This window comes from Odontesthes bonariensis, chromosome 2, assembly GCF_027942865.1.
Source record: "Odontesthes bonariensis isolate fOdoBon6 chromosome 2, fOdoBon6.hap1, whole genome shotgun sequence".
Lineage (NCBI taxonomy): Eukaryota > Metazoa > Chordata > Actinopteri > Atheriniformes > Atherinopsidae > Odontesthes > Odontesthes bonariensis.
Genome location: NC_134507.1, coordinates 12,726,671 through 12,748,504, shown reverse-complemented (window position 1 = coordinate 12,748,504; position 21,834 = coordinate 12,726,671). Strand labels below are relative to the sequence as shown.

The following is a 21,834-nucleotide window of genomic DNA, read 5'->3' as shown; positions in this document are numbered from 1 at the left end:
CCCGTCACATTTGATAGTTCTTACCCACCTGCTAGTTGTCTGATGATGTGAGAGTCATCAGACACGCTTCATTTCATGAAGTACTGTAAATACCAGTTAATGGTCTTCTATAGCGCCGGAGCATGTATTGAAAAATGAACGGTATGCACGGTTGATTTCATGTAACTTGACCTTTAGGTTTTGTCACAAACATGATAGATGGACCTTAAGTTAGATGTCTACTTGTCAAAAGTATAATGCATAGATTTAACTGTGTAAGAAAATAATGTTCTGAACTGGAGTTATTATCTTCCTTCCCAGGGTGACGATGGTCTGCCTGGAACCCCAGGGCTGCCTGTAAGTTTGCACTTTATCATTTACATCTCATTATGTTGTCTATATACAGTATCTAAGGTCACTCGATACAACCTGAAATGGTAAAATGTGCTCATGAAGGTAAGACTTGAAATGGCTAGACAGAGCTTTGTAAATATCGCAACCTTTTGGCAGAGCAGGCAATACATGCAGAGTTAAAACATCTGGCCCACAGTGCTGGAAAGTGGTGCACTCAGGTGAGCAGTCTCTGTGTCACATTACCATCGCCTGGGAAGGGGTCAAACACAGAGCAGATAGAAAAGGCTCAGTGGGCATTTCTGCTCTGGCCAAAAAAGGATAGGGATGAGCAGCCAGGCAGAGAAGAATGAAGCTGCAAGCCTCAAGGTTGGGGGAGGATTGGGGATTGGGTTTGGTGGGGGGTGACAGGTAGTGACTGGCTATATCCTGCATGGGTGACACATACACTTATTAGACTGGAGCCTTTCCCTGCCGTCGACAAATGCACCATGTTTTTACGGTTTTATATTGCACTGGCTGTATTTGTGCTTGTTATATTGTCATATAAAATCCAGCAGACAGAAACCACAGCATAACCCTGAATTGAAACAATTCCACACACTAGCGTTAGACGTGTGAGCAGACGGCAGATATATGCGTCAACATATGCTTGCATAGTCACCTCTCAACATGAATAATCAATGTGTGGGCATGGATGCAAACGTACATACTCCATGCATTGTGGCCGGGGAGTTGAAGGCTGCTGCAGATTAAAGGTATACAGTGGGTGGGTAGCTAATTATGTGCACATCATGAGGGCATCAGTCTGCCAGTTTAAATCAGCACTGCAGTGATACAAAAGAAACAAAACAGGCCAACTGCTGCTGGCTCGCCCCTTTTATGTCACCAAAGTGCTTACCAAAGCCACGGACCTCTGCCACAATTCATTAGCTACTCTCAAATGCTAATTTTACATAACAAGCAAAGTAACAAGCCTTCTCTGACAAGTAAACATGGTTTTAGCAAACTTTTCCACATCTTCCCAGTAATTTGGTTGGTTAGTGTCTGCTGAAAATGTTGGGAGGAAGTTATTAAAGTAGTGCTGGCTTGCTGTCTGTGGATTTGTTTTGTATTGCTTGTTACTTGAGGTCAAGACTCCAGGCTCACAGTCCAACTGAAGGCCATTATACCATTATGCATGAATAATTGATTCATTAGCAAAACAACTGCGGACAGATTGAGGCATATTTTATTTAGGATGCTCCAGGTCAAAAATGTTTCTTTTTATAAATGGATCTGCAGAATTCTCTGGGTTGTCAGCCACCTTGTTAACTTTTTCTTTTTATTACTCTGCCCGAGGTATCTGACTAATGACATATGGCCATTTACTCAGCTGTTTCTTGGAAAAATCAACTGTCTTTGACTTGTGGATGCCGATTGAAAGAGGTCGCCTATTATTTGTCTCAAATTTGAAAGCTGATATGTTGAATGTAGCCTGGCGTTTACTATTCGGCCTGGAGGGTAGATGACTCTGTCTGCCCCCTCTAAACAGTTGCCAGCAGGGTTTCTTGAGAGTTGTAGGAGTCAGATAGTGAGGTCAGCCTGGTCAAGGATAATTACCTTATGACCAATTGTCTTGCTTGCCAATAACTGCAATGAATAATTTGTGTCAGGTTTTTATACTGATTCAAATTATTATTATTTGTTTGCATTCTAGGCCAATAATGAATGTGTCAAAGGAGATAAGGTACTCTACATTAAATAAATGTTATAATGATTAGGCATATATTCATATTTGACACGTTTTTTTTTTGGTTTCTTGCAAACTTGAATCTTTATTTGTCACATTTGTTTTCAGGGCCCCCAAGGAGAGAAGGTAACACACACACGCACACACACACACACACACACACACACACACACACACAAATTAAACCTATAAATTCATATTCACTTATTGCTCTTGTTTCACAAGTTCTTTTTACTATTTAAGTGCTGTTGGGTTCAACTATTACGGCACCATAATTATATCTTTGCACAAGAACTTCAACTCAGCAAATACTTTGATCAACCTGCTAATAGTTTCTTATCAAGATACTTTGTAGAGTAATGGAATGAAGCTCTGAGCAACCGAGGCTGCAAATTGCCTATTAAGAGAACATTAGTGAAGTCACCTAGATCTTATTGATGCCTAAGAATCTAAACTACTCATTTCTATCTATGCATGCAATTTTAGCCAAGCTAATGCATTTTCCCCCATGAGTTCAAAAAAGCTCTGAATCTGCTAGCCTGCTGAGATAATGTGGAACAAACATCTGTCCGCATCACTTTTTGTACCCAGCTCTCCATGTACATGTCCTTTCTGCAGGGATCGGCTGGAGTGCCGGGTGAGCCAGGGGAGCTGGGCAAAGAGGGCAAAAGGGTGAGTAAATAGAGACATTTACCCAGTTGTGTGGCCTGGCATGTGGTTGCACTTAGTGAGAAGCCTTGGCCTGGAGGAACAGCAGCTGAGTGACTGTTGTTGTTTTAGAAGATCCTCTGTGGCAGTGGGCCTGAAAAAAGAGAAGAGCCAGTTAGGGTGTGCTGTATGACAATTAATGAATGGGACCCATGGTCAAAGGGTCACATACACACACACGCACAGTATGACTGGCAGCACACATGGTTACGTCTGACTAGAAGGCAGTATTGAGTTTCTAAAAGCTTGATTTGAAATAGACACAATGTCAGTGACCGACTCAACCGATGTGTACTGCCACATTAACGTATTTGCCACCTCTGATTGTAGACTGTGGTTACAAGTGTCAGGATTTGTTAGGTGATGTCTAAACCAAAAGTTGCTTGTTTGGTGAAATATTAATTCAAGGAGGATTATCTTCACTTATAAAAAATCAGTCTTTGTTGAAACATATGGGAAATTCTTTCTGATTACATCTAAACAGTTAGGAGGATTTTTAATTTATTCATGCTCCTCTGCCATTAGTTGGATAAACTTGTGGTGGTTTGAAAATTGCCCTGTTGCAAGAATTATCTTGACATAATGGCTGAAATGCATTGTTCAGGGATGGGTGGAGAGTGTCCTTCTGTGACCGGCTTAATTGACTTGCTTGTGATCAAAAATGAGCTCTTCACACCACTCGGTATTTCTGTTTGTCTTACAGAGAACGATCATAAAAAGGGAAACAAAGATATACCTCCACTGCAGCAAAATATGAAATATACAACAGGCTGAGCTGTAGAGCACCCATAAATAGGTCAGGCAAATGTTCTTTTTAGATTAAGCTAAAGGCAAGATGATGCAGCAGACTCAAGACATGTGAACACATGTTTGTCAAGAATTCCACCCTTTTTCTGTGTTCATGCAAACTTTTTTCAAGAGTCCTGATAATTTATAGCCTGTCATCACTTGTGTTATTTCTCAATGGATCATTTACCTGAATGAATGAGTTTACAGACTCTATTAGGACAGAAGTGTTCCCAGTCAACAAAGACTTAATGTAGTAGTCTTTCTACCTCATTAGTCACGGTGTTATTTTAAACACAACCTGACTTAAGAAGAGGCTGGGTGTCAAAGAGGCTGAGCGTCAGAGGCATCAATTACGGTGTGCACTTTTCTTCCAGAATACAGTGTAATGATGATTTTTTTCAATCCTAATTGGGTGAGAAGACATAGAATGTTGCTCAATGTTTGATGTGGGCTCTTGCGTTCCTGCTGTATATCCCTGTGATATATGAATATGCTTTTTTCTTGCTCTTGTTGTTTCTTTAAATATTTTGGAGATATAAACAGGCACAAGGCATTAAACTGGCACTGCCATACTCTGTGCTGTTGTTGCTGCTGAAGACAGTTCTGTTCTATTAATACCCCGTCTTTGATGGCTGGCTGACTTCATGGGGACTGTTAATGTGCTAAGGTTTCCGCTTATTCTTAGCTCTAAGAGTCACATGGAGTCCAAGTTGTTGACCAGCGTGTGTTTCTGCAGTTTGACAACCTATTTTAGGAAGGCGGACATGTATCATTATCAGGGACTAGCTAGTGGCCAGCTGATACAGCAATAGTCACCCAATTAGCAATTCTTGACCATGCTCGCAACTTATTGGTTTTACACAGGGCCATATCTGCTATACAAACGATGCAGAGTATCTTGATGCATATAAACCCCTCTGCATCCTTCATAGAATAGCCAGGAGTGGAAAGCTTTCACAAAACCTTAGATTCAAGCCAGACCATCTCTCAAACTGTCCCCCTCAATTTATTGTTGAGGAAAATACAACTGGCCTACTCTAAGCCATCTAGATTTACTTCAAGGAGATGTGGAGGACGCTGTAGTGGGAAGAAGAATGATGCCATTTGCACTGACTCCCCTCTGAAGCTTAAAGCAACATATGCAAGAGAGAATATCAAGGGCAGTTACCTAACCCCTTTTGTGACCCTGTGTCTAACATTCACACAATCTTGATCTTATCTAATTATCTTGATGGATGACTAGTTAAGTTTGTCATGGCAGCAGCCATGAGTAAGAATTTATGGGAATGTATTCCCACATTGCACATTACCATTAATGATAATGTGTATGACTTGGTTCTGTAAAATATTGATGACACTGACATAGAATGGTTGGCAAGGAGTAGGACTTTGGGATCGAGAGGCAAATTACAGCCAATCCAAAACGAAGATTGTGAGCACCAGTAAGAATGATACGTCCCTCTTGCTGACTATTGCGTGCTAAAATATTCATCACATTCAGTAATGATGTGTAAAGCTCTGTGTTGTCATTGTAGGCTGGCTATGCCCCATACTGGTGGAGGAGGTGAAAGACACGCCTGCAATTTTTTTTTTTTTTTTAGTGTTGGCATTTGGATGGTATGCCTGCGCAGGATGGAAGGCAGAGAAGTGCCTGCCTGACAGCAAAAATGAGCACAAAAAACTCTTGTATGCACACAAAAGTGATGTGGATTTAGTTCCACTGAGCAATAAAAAAGTGACAAATAAAATCATTTTGTGGACTTAAACCTACACACTGCTCCCCTTACTCCAAAATACACAGGAATGCCACACCAGGCTGTGCTAATTTGTGTTGTGCCAATCCTTCCCAGCATACCCTGCTCCAGAGTTGTGGGTGGGTTTAGTGCAGACATGGGTTCATCTTTAGTCATGACAGCAGGTTACTGTGGATTGATAAATAGTCACTTTGAGAAATCCCCTTTCCAAGGTGGTTTTCAAAGTTTTATTCACACTTCACACAATAAGCCTTATGTGCTGCATAAATGTAACTGAAAAGAAAAAGTCCTGCAATGTGTACATGAAAAATACATCATGTTTTTATTCATGTGACTTGCTTAAATTAAGTGGGATAACTGCATAAATATTAGATTTTCTTCATTGATTGATAATGCTTTATTTTCTTTTATGCATTTTGCAGAACATAAATTATGCGAATGCAAAGCATTTGAAATCTTCATTTAATGAGGACAAGGCCTCTTCTGTGTTAAGGTTTTTTTTTTTGTCCCCTGGCTTGGACAATACACGCGGCTGACAGATGTACTGCAAAGGTCCCCTATTAGACCCAGCTGTCCTAGTGTAGAGATGATGAAAACTTCAAAAAAGCCCAGATAGGAAGTAGAACTTTGCTACTGTTCTGTCTAAAGATGTTTTCTCTCCGCAAATGAATTATTTAATGAAGATATTATACATTTATTAACATAATTTCAAACTTAGTTGGCTGGTAACTTGTGTAATTTCTTTCTTTCTCTTTCTTTAAGATTACAATTGGGCACAGTGTGTAAATGAGTTAGTGGGTGGAGGGGTAATGAACATGTTTTTGCATGTGGTGAATGAGGTGAGGACGTGTGTATTATTTGCTGGAGAGAATTTGCCTTCTTCGCAGCAGAATTTTCACCATGTAAGGGGTGACATTATCAATTAACTGCCTTCCAGTTGTCCTTTTCATCTCTTGTTTGTAGCTTTGCTCCTGTTTCACATAGTAATATTTGTCTGCACAACTCAGCCGGGGATGTGGGTGGATGGAATCGGGAGACGCATACCTCATACGTCAAAGAGATAATAAAGGACAAAGTCCTAATAAAGGTGAAAAGGCATAGATGATGGTACTAGCAAGGCTACACAAAATGAGGAGGGAAAAGCCATTAAGAGACTTTTTGTTTTAATGTGGGAGGAATCATTTCCTCAAAAAAGTTTGCCAGATCAATGCTACTGATTAAATGATCCAGCCAGATTATTGATGGCTTTTTAAGGAACATTACAGAGTGGAGCTGTGGGATGTGACAGGACTCTGATGTTACTAACAGGTGATTCATCCTGTGTTGAATCAGTTCCCCTCCTCTGTCTTCCTGCATTAGGACCTCTGTGGTCACTAATTACAGTGTGCAATAGATTAATTACTCACTTCCAAGCCACTGTGCTTTTACATCTATTGATTCCTTTGGAAATTATTGTCAATTGAATGTGAGAGGAATTTTAATGTTAATGACACTTTGGGTTTTTATATGAGTGGTGCATTAGGTTCGTTTAAAAATAAACTTTATGCATTTGTACCCTGTTACAGCAGGCATACAGCAGCATGGAGCAACATTTTCATCTACCTGTTACCTCACCACAAGAGCATACCAGTGCAGTCATGAGACCAGTCAGACATGTGATCTGTACGCAGGATGTCAAATGAAACTAGAGAACAACATTGGTGTAAACATGATGTCCACTTGTTGGTTGTTGGGTTGGAGAACATTTCTTCAATTAATTTCTAAAGCAGTGATGGCTGTTGGGAAAATGCATGTCTCAAAACTTCAGCTGCTGTCCTATTGCATTCATCCGCTGTCATCACTTCAAAAATATTTGATAGCAAGGACCCAAATCAATTCACATCAGTAATGGTAGTTTAGAAACACTTTCAGTTCTTCTCTTATGTCAAAGATCTCAGAATGTAAGTAACATCAACAACAGCTGTGGGCCTCTTTAAAGTGGCATGGATATAATCTGTCAAAACAGTCCGGAGAAATTGTCTGTCTTGTTTCTGCTTGGCGACTGGACTAGTCCACTTGTCCACAGACGAAAGGAGCAATTGCTGTCTTTTGGAAGTGATAGCGGTGTTTACATTTTACATTAATTCCCAGAGCTGAATGACTTAGACAGCTGTCTATAAGTCCTGAACAAGAATGCTGGCATCTTTTTTTCCATGATTTCTCCCTTCACTCTCACTCCGACACGTCAAAAAGGCCGATGGTCCATTCGATGCAAATAACATGTCAAACATTTACTACCTGACAAGAAAATAATAGTAATCTTGCACTTAAGTCATTTGCTGTCCTCTCAAACTCTGTTCATTTCCCCCCAGCACAAGGTTTAACTTGGCTCTACTATTCTACTGGTGCTCTGTTTCAGATGGCTTCGTGTGGCTGCACTTTGGTCAAACCATTAGTGTCAGATGCTACACAATAGCATCCATCTCCTTTAAAACTAATAAAATGTATCCGCATTGCACAGTTGATAGCTTTTGTCATTTAACCTAATTTGAAAAAGGATGCGACTCTTAAAACCGAATGCATGCTCTAACTGAAACATAGCTGCCTCTCCTCCACAGGGCACAGCAAGTGCTGCTTTTAGATAACTGAGCCTCCACACTATAGATGACATTCATATATAATGCACTTGGTTAAGATTCATTTGGATCAGTCTGCGTGTCTGCAGAGATGAACGTGGGCAGTCACAGACATAGTGAAGAAGCAATGGCACTGTTTGTGCGGACAGAAACATTTGGCAGCAGTTTCTTGCTCCAAAGGTAGAGGCACACATGAACAGCAACTGTAGCAGGCTGTTGACCTCTACCAGAGCACCTGCAGCGTGAGATTATTAAGTAACGAGTCCCCGGTGAGAATACCAGCCTTCCTGCCAGAAGTTCTCCATGGGAGGCTGCCGTTGATTCGGGTGATACAGTAAATGCATTCAGTAACAGCAGCTTGACTGGCGCCAGGTTTTCCTGTCATCCAGTTTAGAAAACGCTACCATGATGCTTTTTGACCACGAGAAGTAACGTTTCTTATGCAGATTCACATTTATGATAAAACAATTTGTGTGGAATTTTCTGATGCATTTATGTGACTGCATCAGATCAAAGCTTTGATAGGTTAATACATGCTTTGAAATGTTTTGTGTTAATTATTTGTAGGCTTTCTTAAAATTTCTGAGCTCATTTTTTTCCTGCTACAAAGGGTCATTATGTAAAAATATTTGTAAAAATATTTCCCAGCTGGAAGGACTTACTGTTATGTGAATATGTAGAGATTTACATGCAAGTCTGTTAAACTTAATGCAACCAGATTTGGTTGATCTATGAAACGACTGACACACAGTTGCTGACCACAGCGACGGTGGCTGTGTTCGAAGCGGTGTTTAAACACAGCAGCAGGATGTAGATATGTAGTTATAGTTTTGGCGTGACCTGCTGAAGCTCAATGACAGAGAAACACAGAGGGAAGAATTTACAGGTCAGCAGGGCTCACAGCTGAGACTTTATGGCAAGATTTACACCCTGTGTGATTTTACAAGCGGGAGGAGGATTCCTTAACCCTTAGTGGGGCAAACTGGAATGGTTAATTCTTCCCTTTTCCAGCTAAATTCATGTTGAGAAAATTCAGAGGCACACTTTTGACACCTGTATTACACCGGGAGGTAACGTGTTTGCCCAGAGCACAAGGCAATTAATCTTGTCAATGTCAAGTGCATTGGGAGAGAGGATGAAACAAAGATTTGACCTGATTGGCTATGAAAAGGTCTCTCATTCAGGCCCTGTTGGGAGAGAAGAGGGTTACAGGGGGAAGCGTTTGGCACATGCAAGGACAGATGCACAAAGCTTTGATTTATCTGTCTGACTCTTGTCTGTCCCAGTGCTCCACAATTTTGCTACATCCACAGTTGTCCAGAATAAACATGAATTAATTGACCAATTAATTACAGGGACAAAATACAAGGGGCAAGACTTTAAGAGGGCCACTTTGATTGCACCTTGCTCACTGGCTTTTATAGTTACTGTGAAATTTATGTTTGTGTGAGTCGACATGTGGTCTAGGTATGAAAAACTGATGTTCAACAAGGGGTAATGTAGGTCAACACGTCCTCTGAGCATTACATAGACTTGCTATGGTCAGTCAGAGCACAGCTCTCGTTCATGCATCTACAGCCTTACAACGTCTTCAGGAGATAGTTGACCAAACAGTCAACCATCAGATGTTATTTCAATGTCTGCCAGGTCATGGGAGCACTATTGGAGTGTAATGTTTTAAACAGGGTCGGCCTGTCTCTATGAAGTATATTCATGTGTAGGAGTTGACTGGACCCTGTGACTGCATACTTCACACCACGGCTTTAGTCATCCAAACAGTGGGATTTCTCTGGCCCCAACCAGTCTGGAAATGCACAAAGACACGCTTCTGGCATTTTAGGTCACGTCCAAGAAAAGATGTAGTTTGAAAATGTGAATACCTTTAAAGGGGCATTTTTGTTTCTTGATGCTTGGATTGAAGATTGCCCCAAGTAAGCTCAGTCTGTGTGAGCCGTTTCGTCCAAGTCGGTCAAGGGGAGGGGGGAGGACACGGAAAGCCAAGAGTTGCAGGGGGAAGGAGGCTGGTTGGGGAGGAGATTTAGCCCTGAACACTGCAGAGCACAGAGGCGTGGTAGTGGGAGGCTGCATCACTTACAGCACACTGTTATAGCCTGCCATCCATATTCTGATTCTTCACACTCTCATCCTGCCTGCAACCAATTTAGACACATTCATCTGTGTCCACTTTAATGGAATATCAGGGAGCAATGCATTGACAGTGGCCTGATATTATACAGATGCTAGTGTGGGGGGCCTTAGTGTAATCTGTCATGCGTGGTGAGTGATATTGAGCATAAGACTCGTCGAGGACTACAGTAACTAGAGAGAGCGATCTTTACACAGTGTATTCCCTCTGACCTCAAATATTTGGTTTGTAAAATGAGCCGGGGTTTATTCAAAGTAGATTTTCAGCCTCTCCTGTTCACTTGTTGGATAATGTATTAATGAAACACTCAGTATCTGTAAACATTGGATGGGAGCAATCTGCTCTGTGTGAATAATATGGCCAAATGTCCAGATGAGAATATGAAAGTGTGAACAAGCCAAAACTAATAACAGCATCCATTTGGTGATGAGAACATTGAAAAGGCATCGCTGACCCAGTGAGGAGCCAATGCAATAGGCACCCAGCTTGCATGGAAACACTGCACAGACATTCCACTGATGGGTGCGTATAGAGCTCATACTTAAATATAGATTTATCATCATTTCCTCGCCACATAAAGATGCAAATACAGATAATATCAGCAGCAACTCCTCTCCTCAGGAGTTGTTAAAGTCAATGAGCTCTTAAAAGTCATGCCTGGATATGTGGTAGAAACGTGGCTGCTGTAAAGAGCTCTTCCGAGGCTCCCTAGGGACTTCCATAGCTCAGTTTCCATAGACATCTGATGTCTGCTTTTCCTGCGTTTTCCTTTGGCTTAAAGGATAAGACCGGTTTTTTGACATTGGGCCCTTGATTTCACATTATAACATGATGTTCTACTCACCCCTGCTTGTTGTTGAACATTTGGAGCTGTTCCGAAGATATTCGAGAGGCGTCTGGCTGCTCTCTTGAGATATTCGGCCATGAAACGGTTTCCTATGGGCAAGCTTATACAGGCACAAACTATGCTGTTTATAATTTATTAATTACTGTACAGTAGCACTGATAACGTGGAGGTGCGTCGCTTACTTAAAAAAATCCGGGTTACTGTAATTTTGATTTTTTTGTCGTAAAGTGTTACTGACGTCCTCGTCGTGCTACTGCCACAGACAGCCCACAGACCTGCTGCCTATTTATTCATTCGGCTAAAATTCAAAATTAGTAACCCGGATTTTTTTAAGTAAGCGACGCACCTCCACGTTATCAGTGCTAGTGTACAGTAATTAATAAATTATAAACAGCATAGTTTGTGCCTGTATAAGCTTGCCCATAGGAAACCGTTTCATGGCCGAATATCTCAAGAGAGCAGCCAGACGCCTCGCGAATATCTTCGGAACAGCTCCAAATGTTCAACAACAAGCAGGGGTGAGTAGAACATCATGTTATAATGTGAAATCAAGGGCCCAATGTCAAAAAACCGGTCTTATCCTTTAAGTGTTAGCACACTGTGTGGTCATTGGGAATGAGAGGTTTGCTGAAATGCCTTAATAATGGTTATTTTACTCAATGATATGCTGCGTTAAGTCACCATGCACCCCTGTACTACCACCTGTGTTCCTCTGTATTGCGTGGCAGCTGAAAATGATTGTCATTCTTTCTCACTCTCATATAGCTTCTTACTTCTTGTCGGTTTCCTTCTTCTCTCATCATTGTGAGCTTTCTACTGAAAAAAATATTCTTTACGGTATTCAGTGCCTAATTGCCAGACTGCCTAATTAGGGATCTTACCCAACACACATCATAGATTCATGCATTGAGGACATCCATCCTCTCTCAGAGAGAAGTTACAGTTTCATCATTTGCCGTGTCCCCTGCCAAGCACAACATTTCTAATGAAACCAGTTTGCCATCTAGTGGCACTTGTACAAATAACCATTTGGTCCCATGGAGTCTATGATTGAGTCTCTGTAAGGAAAGCCTTCATGGAAAGCTTTTGCCAAGTGACTATAGGTACAATTTTGGCCAGCTGATCTGTGTCTTAAGTCGGCTGCAGTGTCAGCCATCTCTTTATACGTCCCTGAATATTTAGATGGCTGTGAGTTAAAGAGGGCATTGTGTGCCAGTCAGAATGGTGAAAAATGCTAAGCTGCATTTGAGCCCCTGCCAGGCAGCTGTCGGCTTTGCCGTTCTCTTCCTGCCCCGGCCGCTCCTCTTAACCCTCAGTAAACAACTGGAACAAATCCTATTTTATTGGGGCTTTTACCAAGTGCAAGGGATCTTTGCAAGCTCCAGTGCCTAGGCATTTTCTGAGCTTGTGCGGTGTCCTAATATGGCATCCAGTGAGGGCAATCAGAAGTAGGGAATTTGCACTGTCTGAGACTAATTGGATCCTTAATAAGAAGCAGGTGAGGATATGGTCCTTGCATTTCCTTTTGTGTCATTTCACCCAAGCAGCATTATCAGTATTTACCACAAAAGAGTTGATGGCAAACTTGACACACTGAAAATGGGTTTTCTTAGGGTTTTGACAGCAACCGTATACTGAGCTCACAGCTAGAACGTATTTACAAACTCCTTTCACCAGTTCACAATGTTTTAAGACTAACATCCAGGCTAATGTAAGTATATGTACGTATCCAATTCAAATACGTACGCTGAGATAAATGTGATAAAAGCTGTAAGAGGATGCTGCAGAAATTTGTATTTCAGATTGGATTTTCAGTGCAGTTTTTCTGGCCTTACTGATTCTTACAGTTCATTGTGCAAACTGCTAAATGAGAAAAGAGAACATATATTCTAGGAGAAAGGATGAGATTTCAGAATTAATTGCAGGATAAATTAACTTTTGCTGGTAGTGTTCGTAAGTAATTGCCTGCATCTTTTCTGAAACTGTTGGCTTGACCAATGCACTGAATACATCTGTTTATTTATGTGTTTTTTTAAGTTGAGCAATTTCACTGGAGAATAGATATTATGAGATCCTGTGTGGTGGCAAACGTCCTCTTTGTGCCTTTTGTGGATGTGAGAAAGTACTTTCATGATTCTCAGAATCCATGTTTATATTTGAAGGTCAGTGTCTATTGTAACACAAGTATGGAGGGACGATTTCTTTGGCCCCCTGTAAATTTAACTTTTTTTTCATTAGATTCTAATAGAACACCACCACCTCTTCCGTCTATAAAATTTAAAATGAATCTCAAGGACATTTGTCAGTTTCATTCCTTCACGAACAACTGTTTGAATGAACACAGCTGCTGCTCATGAGCTAAACCATCCGTTGTTGTTAAACCCAGCACAGCAGTTAGACAAAAGCCTCAGGTGGTGTGAGGACATGTCCCCGGAGGGCGACAGGAGTCAGCCCACGCAGGAGTGAGAGTGGCATGTAAGTTTTTCTGTCAAGGAAAGGTCATCTCTCCTGTAACATTGTTGAAGACAAATTTGGCTTGGTAAAGTCAAAGAGCTTCTCCTTGGGGACATTAAAGTTCTCTGTACCCCCATTTTTAGTTCAAGCAGATTGACAAGAAATGTCTTCAGAACTTGGTGTAAACATGTTCAATAGACATTTGCTGTGAGTGTTTTGCTACATCTGGTTGAAGGTGAAGTAAGATAGAGATTGAAATAAAATGTAATTCTTACAAACAAAAAAGAAAAGGAGAACTATCCATCATTTTGTGCTTCACTGCTCAGTGTCAGGTTCGAGTTTGGCGGTGTTCATTTTCTCAGGCTCCTCCAGCTTATCTTCTGACCCCTCTTGATAGGGTCATTTATCAGGTGGATTATGTAGTTTTTGATGATATGTCTGCTTCATAGCTTCAAATGTGGTACAATCAGCCTTCTCCATTTTATACCACCGTGTTATCCCAGTTTGGATAGTGAGACATGGAATAGCGAGACATGTTGACATTTGGGATAAGGATTATGGAGTCATCATAAAGGAGTGTCTCTGCTGTGTGTCACTGTCGCTGTTGACTTTGCTCTTAGATTGAGGCTCGTGTTGCAAGACTGAGCACAGCAGCATGTCTGTGCTTTCCTTTTAGACTTTACAACTCATTGCTGAGCTGAAGCTAGTCAAGGCTCGGATCCATGAGGACTAAGTGGGAAGTTCAAAATATGCTGTCAGTCTACATGAAGCCTGCTCCTTTCTGCTCAGATGTGTGCTTTCACTAGCTATGCCTGCATCGTTATTGAATTAGTAGTTAATCTAGCATTTTTCACATCTCTCTTGTACAGTTTGCAGGTTTTTAGAGTTGAAGAGATAAGTAGTTCCTGTGAGTTTGTTCGGTCTTTTCAACCCATCTTTCATTAAAAACAGCTTGTTCATCTTAAACTCTTCTTTTTGTCCTCCCCCACAATTCCTTCATCTTTCTCCACCTCCTTCCCTCCCTCTCATCCCTCATTGCCTTCTTGCTTTCCTGCGTCTCTCCTTCCCTCTATTCTACTGCAATGACCTGAAGGAGGGCTTCACACTGCAACACTCAAATAATAATCAAGCACTAGGATGTTGTCAAATTTATAGGACACCGAGCGTTGCATAGCAACAGAGATTGCAAGGGTGATCCAACAGACGCTGGAAGTTGGGTGAAAAAAGGAAACGGGCTGAGTGACAGAAAACGGGGGAAGGAAGGAAGGAGAGATGACAAGAAAAAGCAGCAGACAGGAGAGAGCGATGAGATCAGACTGATGGAATGAACATATCCACAAAGGAGGGATAAATTAGAGACGTAGAAACACAAAAAGAAATGAGAAAGTTAAGGCTGGCTTAGCTGACAGGAAAGACTCAACTGCTACTCTCTGGTCCTTTTGAGTTTTCATTCTTTTCAATTTATTATGATCACTTAAACATTTTGAGCTTGAAATTTTGGCACAGGGGTGTTCAGTTCAAAAGGGAAGCTCTTTTGGTTTATTATTATTATTACTTTATTTTGTTGCCACACATTTTTCCTTTCACATTTTGTCAAATGATCTCGCTTTTTTATTTATTTCTGTCTTTCTAATGAAGTCGGTTTTCATTTAATTTTCATCCTTGTTGCCTAGTGACTGCCTTGAGCTTTGGGCTGCAGTTCACCTCAACGATATATCTCTAAGTTTTTGCATTGGATTTTTTTCTAAGGAATTAACAGTTTTGTAGAAAGTTGCAGAATTTCTGAATTTCTTTTTTGGAAATGAAGATGTCAACGTGATCTCAAACCAGAAAACAATCATCCCTTGACCATCCCATTACAGTAACAACACCATACTGAGTTTATTTTGACAAATGTATCCCATCAATTGTAAAAAAAAGATTCATGCAGCTGTATTCTAAAATATTCTAAAATACAACCATTGCAAGTGCAAGTGTTTCAAGGCAAGTTTTCAGCTGTGGAAATAAACTCCCAATCAAACTCATAACCTGTTTTTACATAAGTATACTTACCACTGTATGGAACTCCTGGGTAACAGTGCAAGCAAGGTCCAGGGCTGTAGAGTGGATCTCAGACCCTCATTGAGTTGTTCTCACTTAAAATGATGAGGAACTGAGAAGCACTACTTATTTTGATGATAGTATGGAAATACATGGACATAAAATTAGTTTGTACTTTGGAGTTAAAAGAGATTTTAAGGGCAATCATTTTTAAAAATGCATAATTCATGACCTACTTGGAATAATACCTCATTAAATATTTATCAGATAGATTACTTATCAGTGTAATCTACTTTTGTTGTGTTTAGAGGGGAAAGGGCAGCAGTAGAAACTAAGGCTAGAACAAGCAGTCTGATCTTTTTGCAGCCATAGCAGTGACTGTGTCAGCCTGTTCATTATCACATAAAGAAGGAAAATAACACCATCCACCCTCACCAAAACACTCTCTTTTGAGAAATAAACCTTGTACGCGAAAAGTCACTTTTAAATCTACATGCTGCAGCCTCGTGCATAAACACCCACTGAACACTTTGACTCCCACTCTGAAAGCTTTTTTTTTGTGTGTGTCACAAAGGTAACCAGCCCTTCAAAGAGGTTACTCCAGCCATATGAAGCAAAGAGTTCAAGGTTTAAGAACCCTGCTCTTACACATTAAGGCCATTTAAATTCTTCAAGCTCTTCTCTCATTCATGTGCACATTAAAGTGTTCGTAGAGATGCATTAACACAGATGATCAAAAGATGCTGGTCAAGGCTTTGTTGGTACATCAAACAACGTGAACAGAGGAAAGTGTGCAGTTCCTGAGAGCAGGTGTACATCACTTCTATTGTGTCATTTTTAAGGGTTAATATTTACGGTACTACACCTTGGCTTCTCCTCTTTTCATAATCCTGTAATCTGTGGACTACAAACAGGCATGCACACACATTGTCTGTGAGCACGAGCGCACATGCAAACAGATGATTAAAAGCAATAGTTCTTAGAAAAGTGAGGTTCCTTCCTTTGACTTTGTTGCAGGCTATCGCACATGTCAAATTTGACCCAGTTAATCAAAGTCTGCATACTCAGAGTGTCAGAGGGAAGAGTTGGGGGCGTCGCTTTGTGATTCTCAACTTTTCTTTCAGCAGCTTGTGAGCCTCTCTTCCCACAGATCTACACAGCCACTTACTCAGTGGAGGAAAGAAGTATTTTTGTGTCACCCATACTAACACATACAGTAGGGAGAGAAATACGAGGCTTCAATATCGCACTTCTGTCAAATGATGGAACTCACACTAGAAAGAGGTAATCCAATTTCATCCTAATTCCGAAATCTGCATGGTCTCAATACAGTTGATTACATTGCTGTATGGTGAATTGATATTGGTCAGAGTATTACAATATATTAATTGAGTTGATTATACATCTGCCAAAGCCAGCTAATTTCAAGCAGTCCTCAACACAGAGCCTGAGACGCTCTGCCGGTGGATAGCTGTGTGAATATCCACAGAGCATTATCGTCTTTTCTCGTGGGGACATAAAACCCTCTTGATGTCAGAACTATGCTTTGGTTAACATTGCATTGAATCTCATTAAGATGTCAGCTTTTCAAGACTTTCTACCCTAAAGCCTATGTAATTCACAAAAGAACAAAAAAAAAAAAACCTTAAGTGGTCCAAGATGGTGGCTTCGTTCCGACCTTGTTTGCTGACCAGCACAGGCTTGTCCCCGTTTTTTCCATTGTATGTGCTCCTTTGGTTGATTGATGCACTAAGGGAATCACACAGCTGGAAAGGAGACAGTTAACCAAAGGAGGCAACAAAGAGTAGTGGGCCACATGGGGTGCAGCAATTAAACTGTTTTCTTGTTCTTAATTAAAAGCCAATTAGAGATTGCGACAGGAGTTGCTGTCTAGCCATATTTGCTTACAAAAGGCTTGTCTTCCCACACCTGTTGTTGCACATTCACTCACTGTGGTCTTTTATTGATTTATTTTTTTTTACTTTTTTTTCTTTCCTTCCCCAGGGACGGAGAGGAAAGACCGGGGAGCCTGGACCCAGAGGCCTGCCTGTAAGTGATATAAAGTAACGCATAAAAACTCACTTTCAAATAATTTAACTGGACTTTTTTTTTTGCTTTTTTTTTTTTAATTCTTACTGGATCAGTGTCAAAACTTGTCTCAAATGTCTGTCAACCTTGACTGGCTGACAGACACAGAAAGATGAGCTCAGATACAACACTTTGAGCCAATACTTTGCTTTAAAGCATTAAAGCAGACCTTGTAACCTTGAGAAGAAGGTGGATCATTTGAATGAATACAGCTTTCACCCCCCTCTCTGCTGTGCTTCAGCTCTGTGTCAGTCACATCTACCTGCAGGGGAGACCGTAATGTAAGCATGGCAGCTGTTGGAGTCGGCAATGATTTATTCTGGTTAGAGACTCCTCATTGCTCCCATTGGTTGTTTCAAGCATGACACATTCTCACAAATTATAATATATGCACCAAGAAGAGCCACAGATTGTCTGTCTCATGTATTACTGTCATGGTACAGCGATAGTTTCTGCAAATGTAACGTTTTTTTTAAGTTACTAAAGACTGCTGGCAAAAACATTGTGTTACAAACATTACAAGGACACCATATCGTCACATCACAACATAAAATCAAAGGAAAGAGTCATTAATGACAGCAAACATATAACATGTAATGGAAAAGTGTGTAATGGCTGTGGGAAAGTACCCTCCAAACATTGCTAGACATCTATGTCAACCAATTTCATGCTTACACTTTATGGATCTCTTCAAAATCTACTCCGATACTGCTCCGAAAAGGCTATACTATTAGCACAAGACCACAAGGGGTACTCTAAGGTAGCACTTGAAAGTGTTTGTATTGATGAGTGGGACAAGTCTGGCTCATAGGCTCATTGACTTCTTGAGCTACGGTCTTTTCCTTAGGTGTCCAAACCAATCACAGACAGTGTGTGTGTGTGCGTGTGCGAGTGTGCACGCGTGTGTGTGTGTGTAAAAGGCACAAACACCACGATGTGTTAAAGGAGACAGCTTGTCAGACTCTTTAACTGCTGATGTCGGGACAAACAGTAGCGTTTAGGTATCATGTAGTTCAGATGCTTTGAGTGTGCGATTAATTTCAAGCAAGACTGCCCTGATTACAATCTCGATCAGGGCACAGGGTTTGTCTTCATTTCATTCAGATGTATAAACATATAAAGACAGACTCTTCTCTGATTCTATCACAGATGCTTAAGTTGTTTTCAGTTTAATTGAGCTACTCACTGTTTAAATCTCTTGAGCACAACTCATTGCATCTCCTGCATCCTTAATAACTAATATTAGTGTAGGACACAAAGAAGCTGGAGAAAAGAACGACAGAATGGAGAAGGTGTGACATTTCTAAATGGCAGTGTCCTAATGATACCCTTTGCATGTGCCAGATTTGCCTCCATCCCTTGGTATTGGCATTTATGAGTCACCTGTTTTGCTGAGGTAGATCTCAGGGGCAAAATCATCTATTCACAACACACTCCAGGGCATCACTCTCTCTTGTCCATTGGCAGCAGGACGTTGCGCGCAGTAGAGGGGGCAGCGGTTGTTTTTCAAAGACAAATTAGCATTCCACATCGACAGTGGATTCTGTGAGAGGTGCATAACAAAACGGCCCACAAAGATTACCTATACACTACTGGTGTCTAATCCTGTCTTTATGAGAGCTAACATTAGTGCAAAGGTTAGAAAAAATAACCAGAGGCTACTGCTGCTAATGGTTGTATTTTAGAATACACTTGCTGTTTTAAACACAGATGATAAGTAACATAATAAGTATTCATGTAGTTGTCTTTTGATATTTCTTGCAGGGCCCCCCAGGAACCTCTGAAGGTGCAACTGTCAAGGTATCATTCAAAACATTGTTTGTCACAAAACAAAATAGCGACATGCTGCATTTAAAGTAGATATAAGCTGTCTCCCAGTTTGATAAAGTGACCCTTTCCTGCACTCCCAGCAAGCGTGTATTGTCAAGATGACTGAGCAATGTTGTTGTAGCCTCCATATAGGCATGGAGGTAAATCTTCAGCAAAGCGTTGTCTGTATGAAGATGTACACAACTTGTTGTTCCAAACAGCCAGCTCAGACAAGCCAGATGTATGTTGGAGCAAAAGCAGAAGCTGCTTTGTCCCTGACTGACAATTCTTTTCCCTCCTTTTTTTTTTTTTTTTTTTTTTTGTTATTAGTAAGGAACAGATCTCCCTCATCGTAAATTGCACCTTTCAGTCAGTTGCAACGTATATGCTGCAAGTTTAATAGCTGCTCCAACCCTAGACGTCCTGCAGTGCAGCACAGCATGACTCAGTGCTCACACTCTAAACAGACAGATGGCCATTACATACAGTGCTTTTCCAAAAAAGTATGCAATCATTTTCATGAAGCCCAGGGGTGTTGTAGCTCAGTAGGGACACATGAGATGTACAAAAACCCTCAGATATGGACCTCTACCTGGTCTCTTTTGGAATGTGCTTATTTCACAAACCCACCTAAACACATTCAGCATCATCCCCCAGTTCTCCTGTGGTATTCTTCTGATCATGCCGAGAATGAAAGCTATTGTGTTGTGAAAAACCTCCTGACTGCACCTGTTCAATTGATGTATAGGCATGTATTAGGCTGTGTTGTCCAGTCTGGCCACTGGGTTCCTCCTGTTCCCCTCTGCCTAGAGGAAGGAGATGTGTCAGCTGGCCAACCTTGAAAAAAGGAAATTGTCCCTATGTGGACGGACTTATTACATCTAAGAATAAATGAAACCACAATGCCATTTTAAAGTAAAAGTGGGAAGTGGCTTTATCTAGATGAAAAATGACATAGGAATACTGTGTAGAATAAAATGAAAAAGAGATGTTACCCTGATTAAGTTTTCATGAGATTTCACTAACAGGCTGCTGAGCTGCCTCTTTATTGTCCTGAATGACTCTCATGTCATAAAAGGAAGCCATAAAATTCCAAACTTTACCCAGCAGAAGGGGGGAAATAGTTGTGAGACTGTGGGTTTAGGATCATTTTCACAATCACCGTTTTGTTTAAGAGCTTGAACATGACAAAGACCCACAAAGCTGTCTACATGTAACCAGAACAAAAAATGATAGCATCACGATGTGTCGAATAGTGTGTGGAATATTAAACATTTGAGCCAACAAATTCATATGAAAGGTGGAGAAATACATGCAGGTGACACAGCCAGCAGGTGACTAAAGTTCCCCAGCTGATATTAGATTTAGTGTAATTTTATGATTAAAGCAGTTATTGTAAGACCTGTGACTCACATTGGCTGAGGCTTATGGTGCCAAGTCACATTGTTTCCTGCTATAAGTCTTACATTAAATGTGAATGCCAGCCTTGTCCTGGCTATAAATCAGTCATGCCCCCACATTACAGCTGCATCTTCGCCTTCCCATCATAAATTTATGCTTTCTTTGGATGACAAGAAAACTTGTGTCCCAGAGAATGACTTCACATTTCAATTGGTTAGAATGATGAAACAAAAACATGCACGTAGAGAAACTGAATAGAGATAAACTGTGACACCTGCAAGAGGAAAAGAGAGTAATGGTTTTCATGAGAAGTAATAATTGAAGAGCATCACCATACCTCTCAGTGCCCTCCTTATGTATTTTTTAACTTGTGTAGAATAGAGGCAAGTTAGACTAAACTGCTCGTAGAGTAACATATGTAGGAGCTGTGCTCCTCTTACTCAGCACAGTGTGAATGTTTCAAAGTAAAAAAGAAAAAGAGGTCTGCAGTGCATGATGTGCTGAAAAGATAGCGTCTTCATGAATTATATCTCCTTAAGTATGTCCCCCACTGACAGTCTCAAATGTGCTCTGACAGAACACTGCAGACACTGACAGAGAGATGCCGACTGTCTTAATTGCAGGTTGATGACTCGAGGTGGCTCAAAGTCAACATATCACCCACAGTCAACCACAGGTGGAGCAGTTCCCTGGGCTTTATCATTGTATAAATACAATGATAATCTACATAAATACAGGCCATGCTGCAATTAATCTTATTTGAAAGGTTTATTAACTTTCTTTGTAGTCTCCTGCTAATAAATTAGCTCTAAATGATGTTCCATGAAGATCTAACAATGGTAGACATCATCTTTCTTTGAGTTTGTGCTAGAATGCAGCGCACAGGTTTTTCACAAGTGACATCCCAGATAATACAAGCTTTCCTTTCGATTTATCTGTGTTTTATCTTCAATGTTGGTGAAAACTCAATACAAACTGTCTTAACAACTGATAAATTATTTTCCGTATCAGTTTGCTATTTGTACTGTGGAAGAGATTAAAAAAAAAGAAAAAGAAGGCTTGTAGTTTTATACCACCGTGTGGCCTAAAACCAGTTCAGACACCGTTGTAGAAACCGTTGC

General features: G+C 40.7%; 1 protein-coding gene across 3 annotated transcripts in view; it reads left to right on the top strand.

The window, feature by feature from the left end:
• LOC142391696 (uncharacterized) overlaps positions 1-21,834 on the top strand; it is a 102,829-nt gene that overhangs the window by 30,861 nt on the left and 50,134 nt on the right. For all 3 annotated transcript variants that reach the window (XM_075477693.1, XM_075477684.1, XM_075477702.1), the window contains 6 exons: positions 301-336; positions 2,030-2,059; positions 2,171-2,188; positions 2,681-2,734; positions 17,420-17,464; positions 19,268-19,303. In XM_075477693.1, the coding sequence (XP_075333808.1) occupies positions 301-336; positions 2,030-2,059; positions 2,171-2,188; positions 2,681-2,734; positions 17,420-17,464; positions 19,268-19,303 (219 nt within the window). The remainder of the gene's footprint in view (positions 1-300; positions 337-2,029; positions 2,060-2,170; positions 2,189-2,680; positions 2,735-17,419; positions 17,465-19,267; positions 19,304-21,834) is intronic.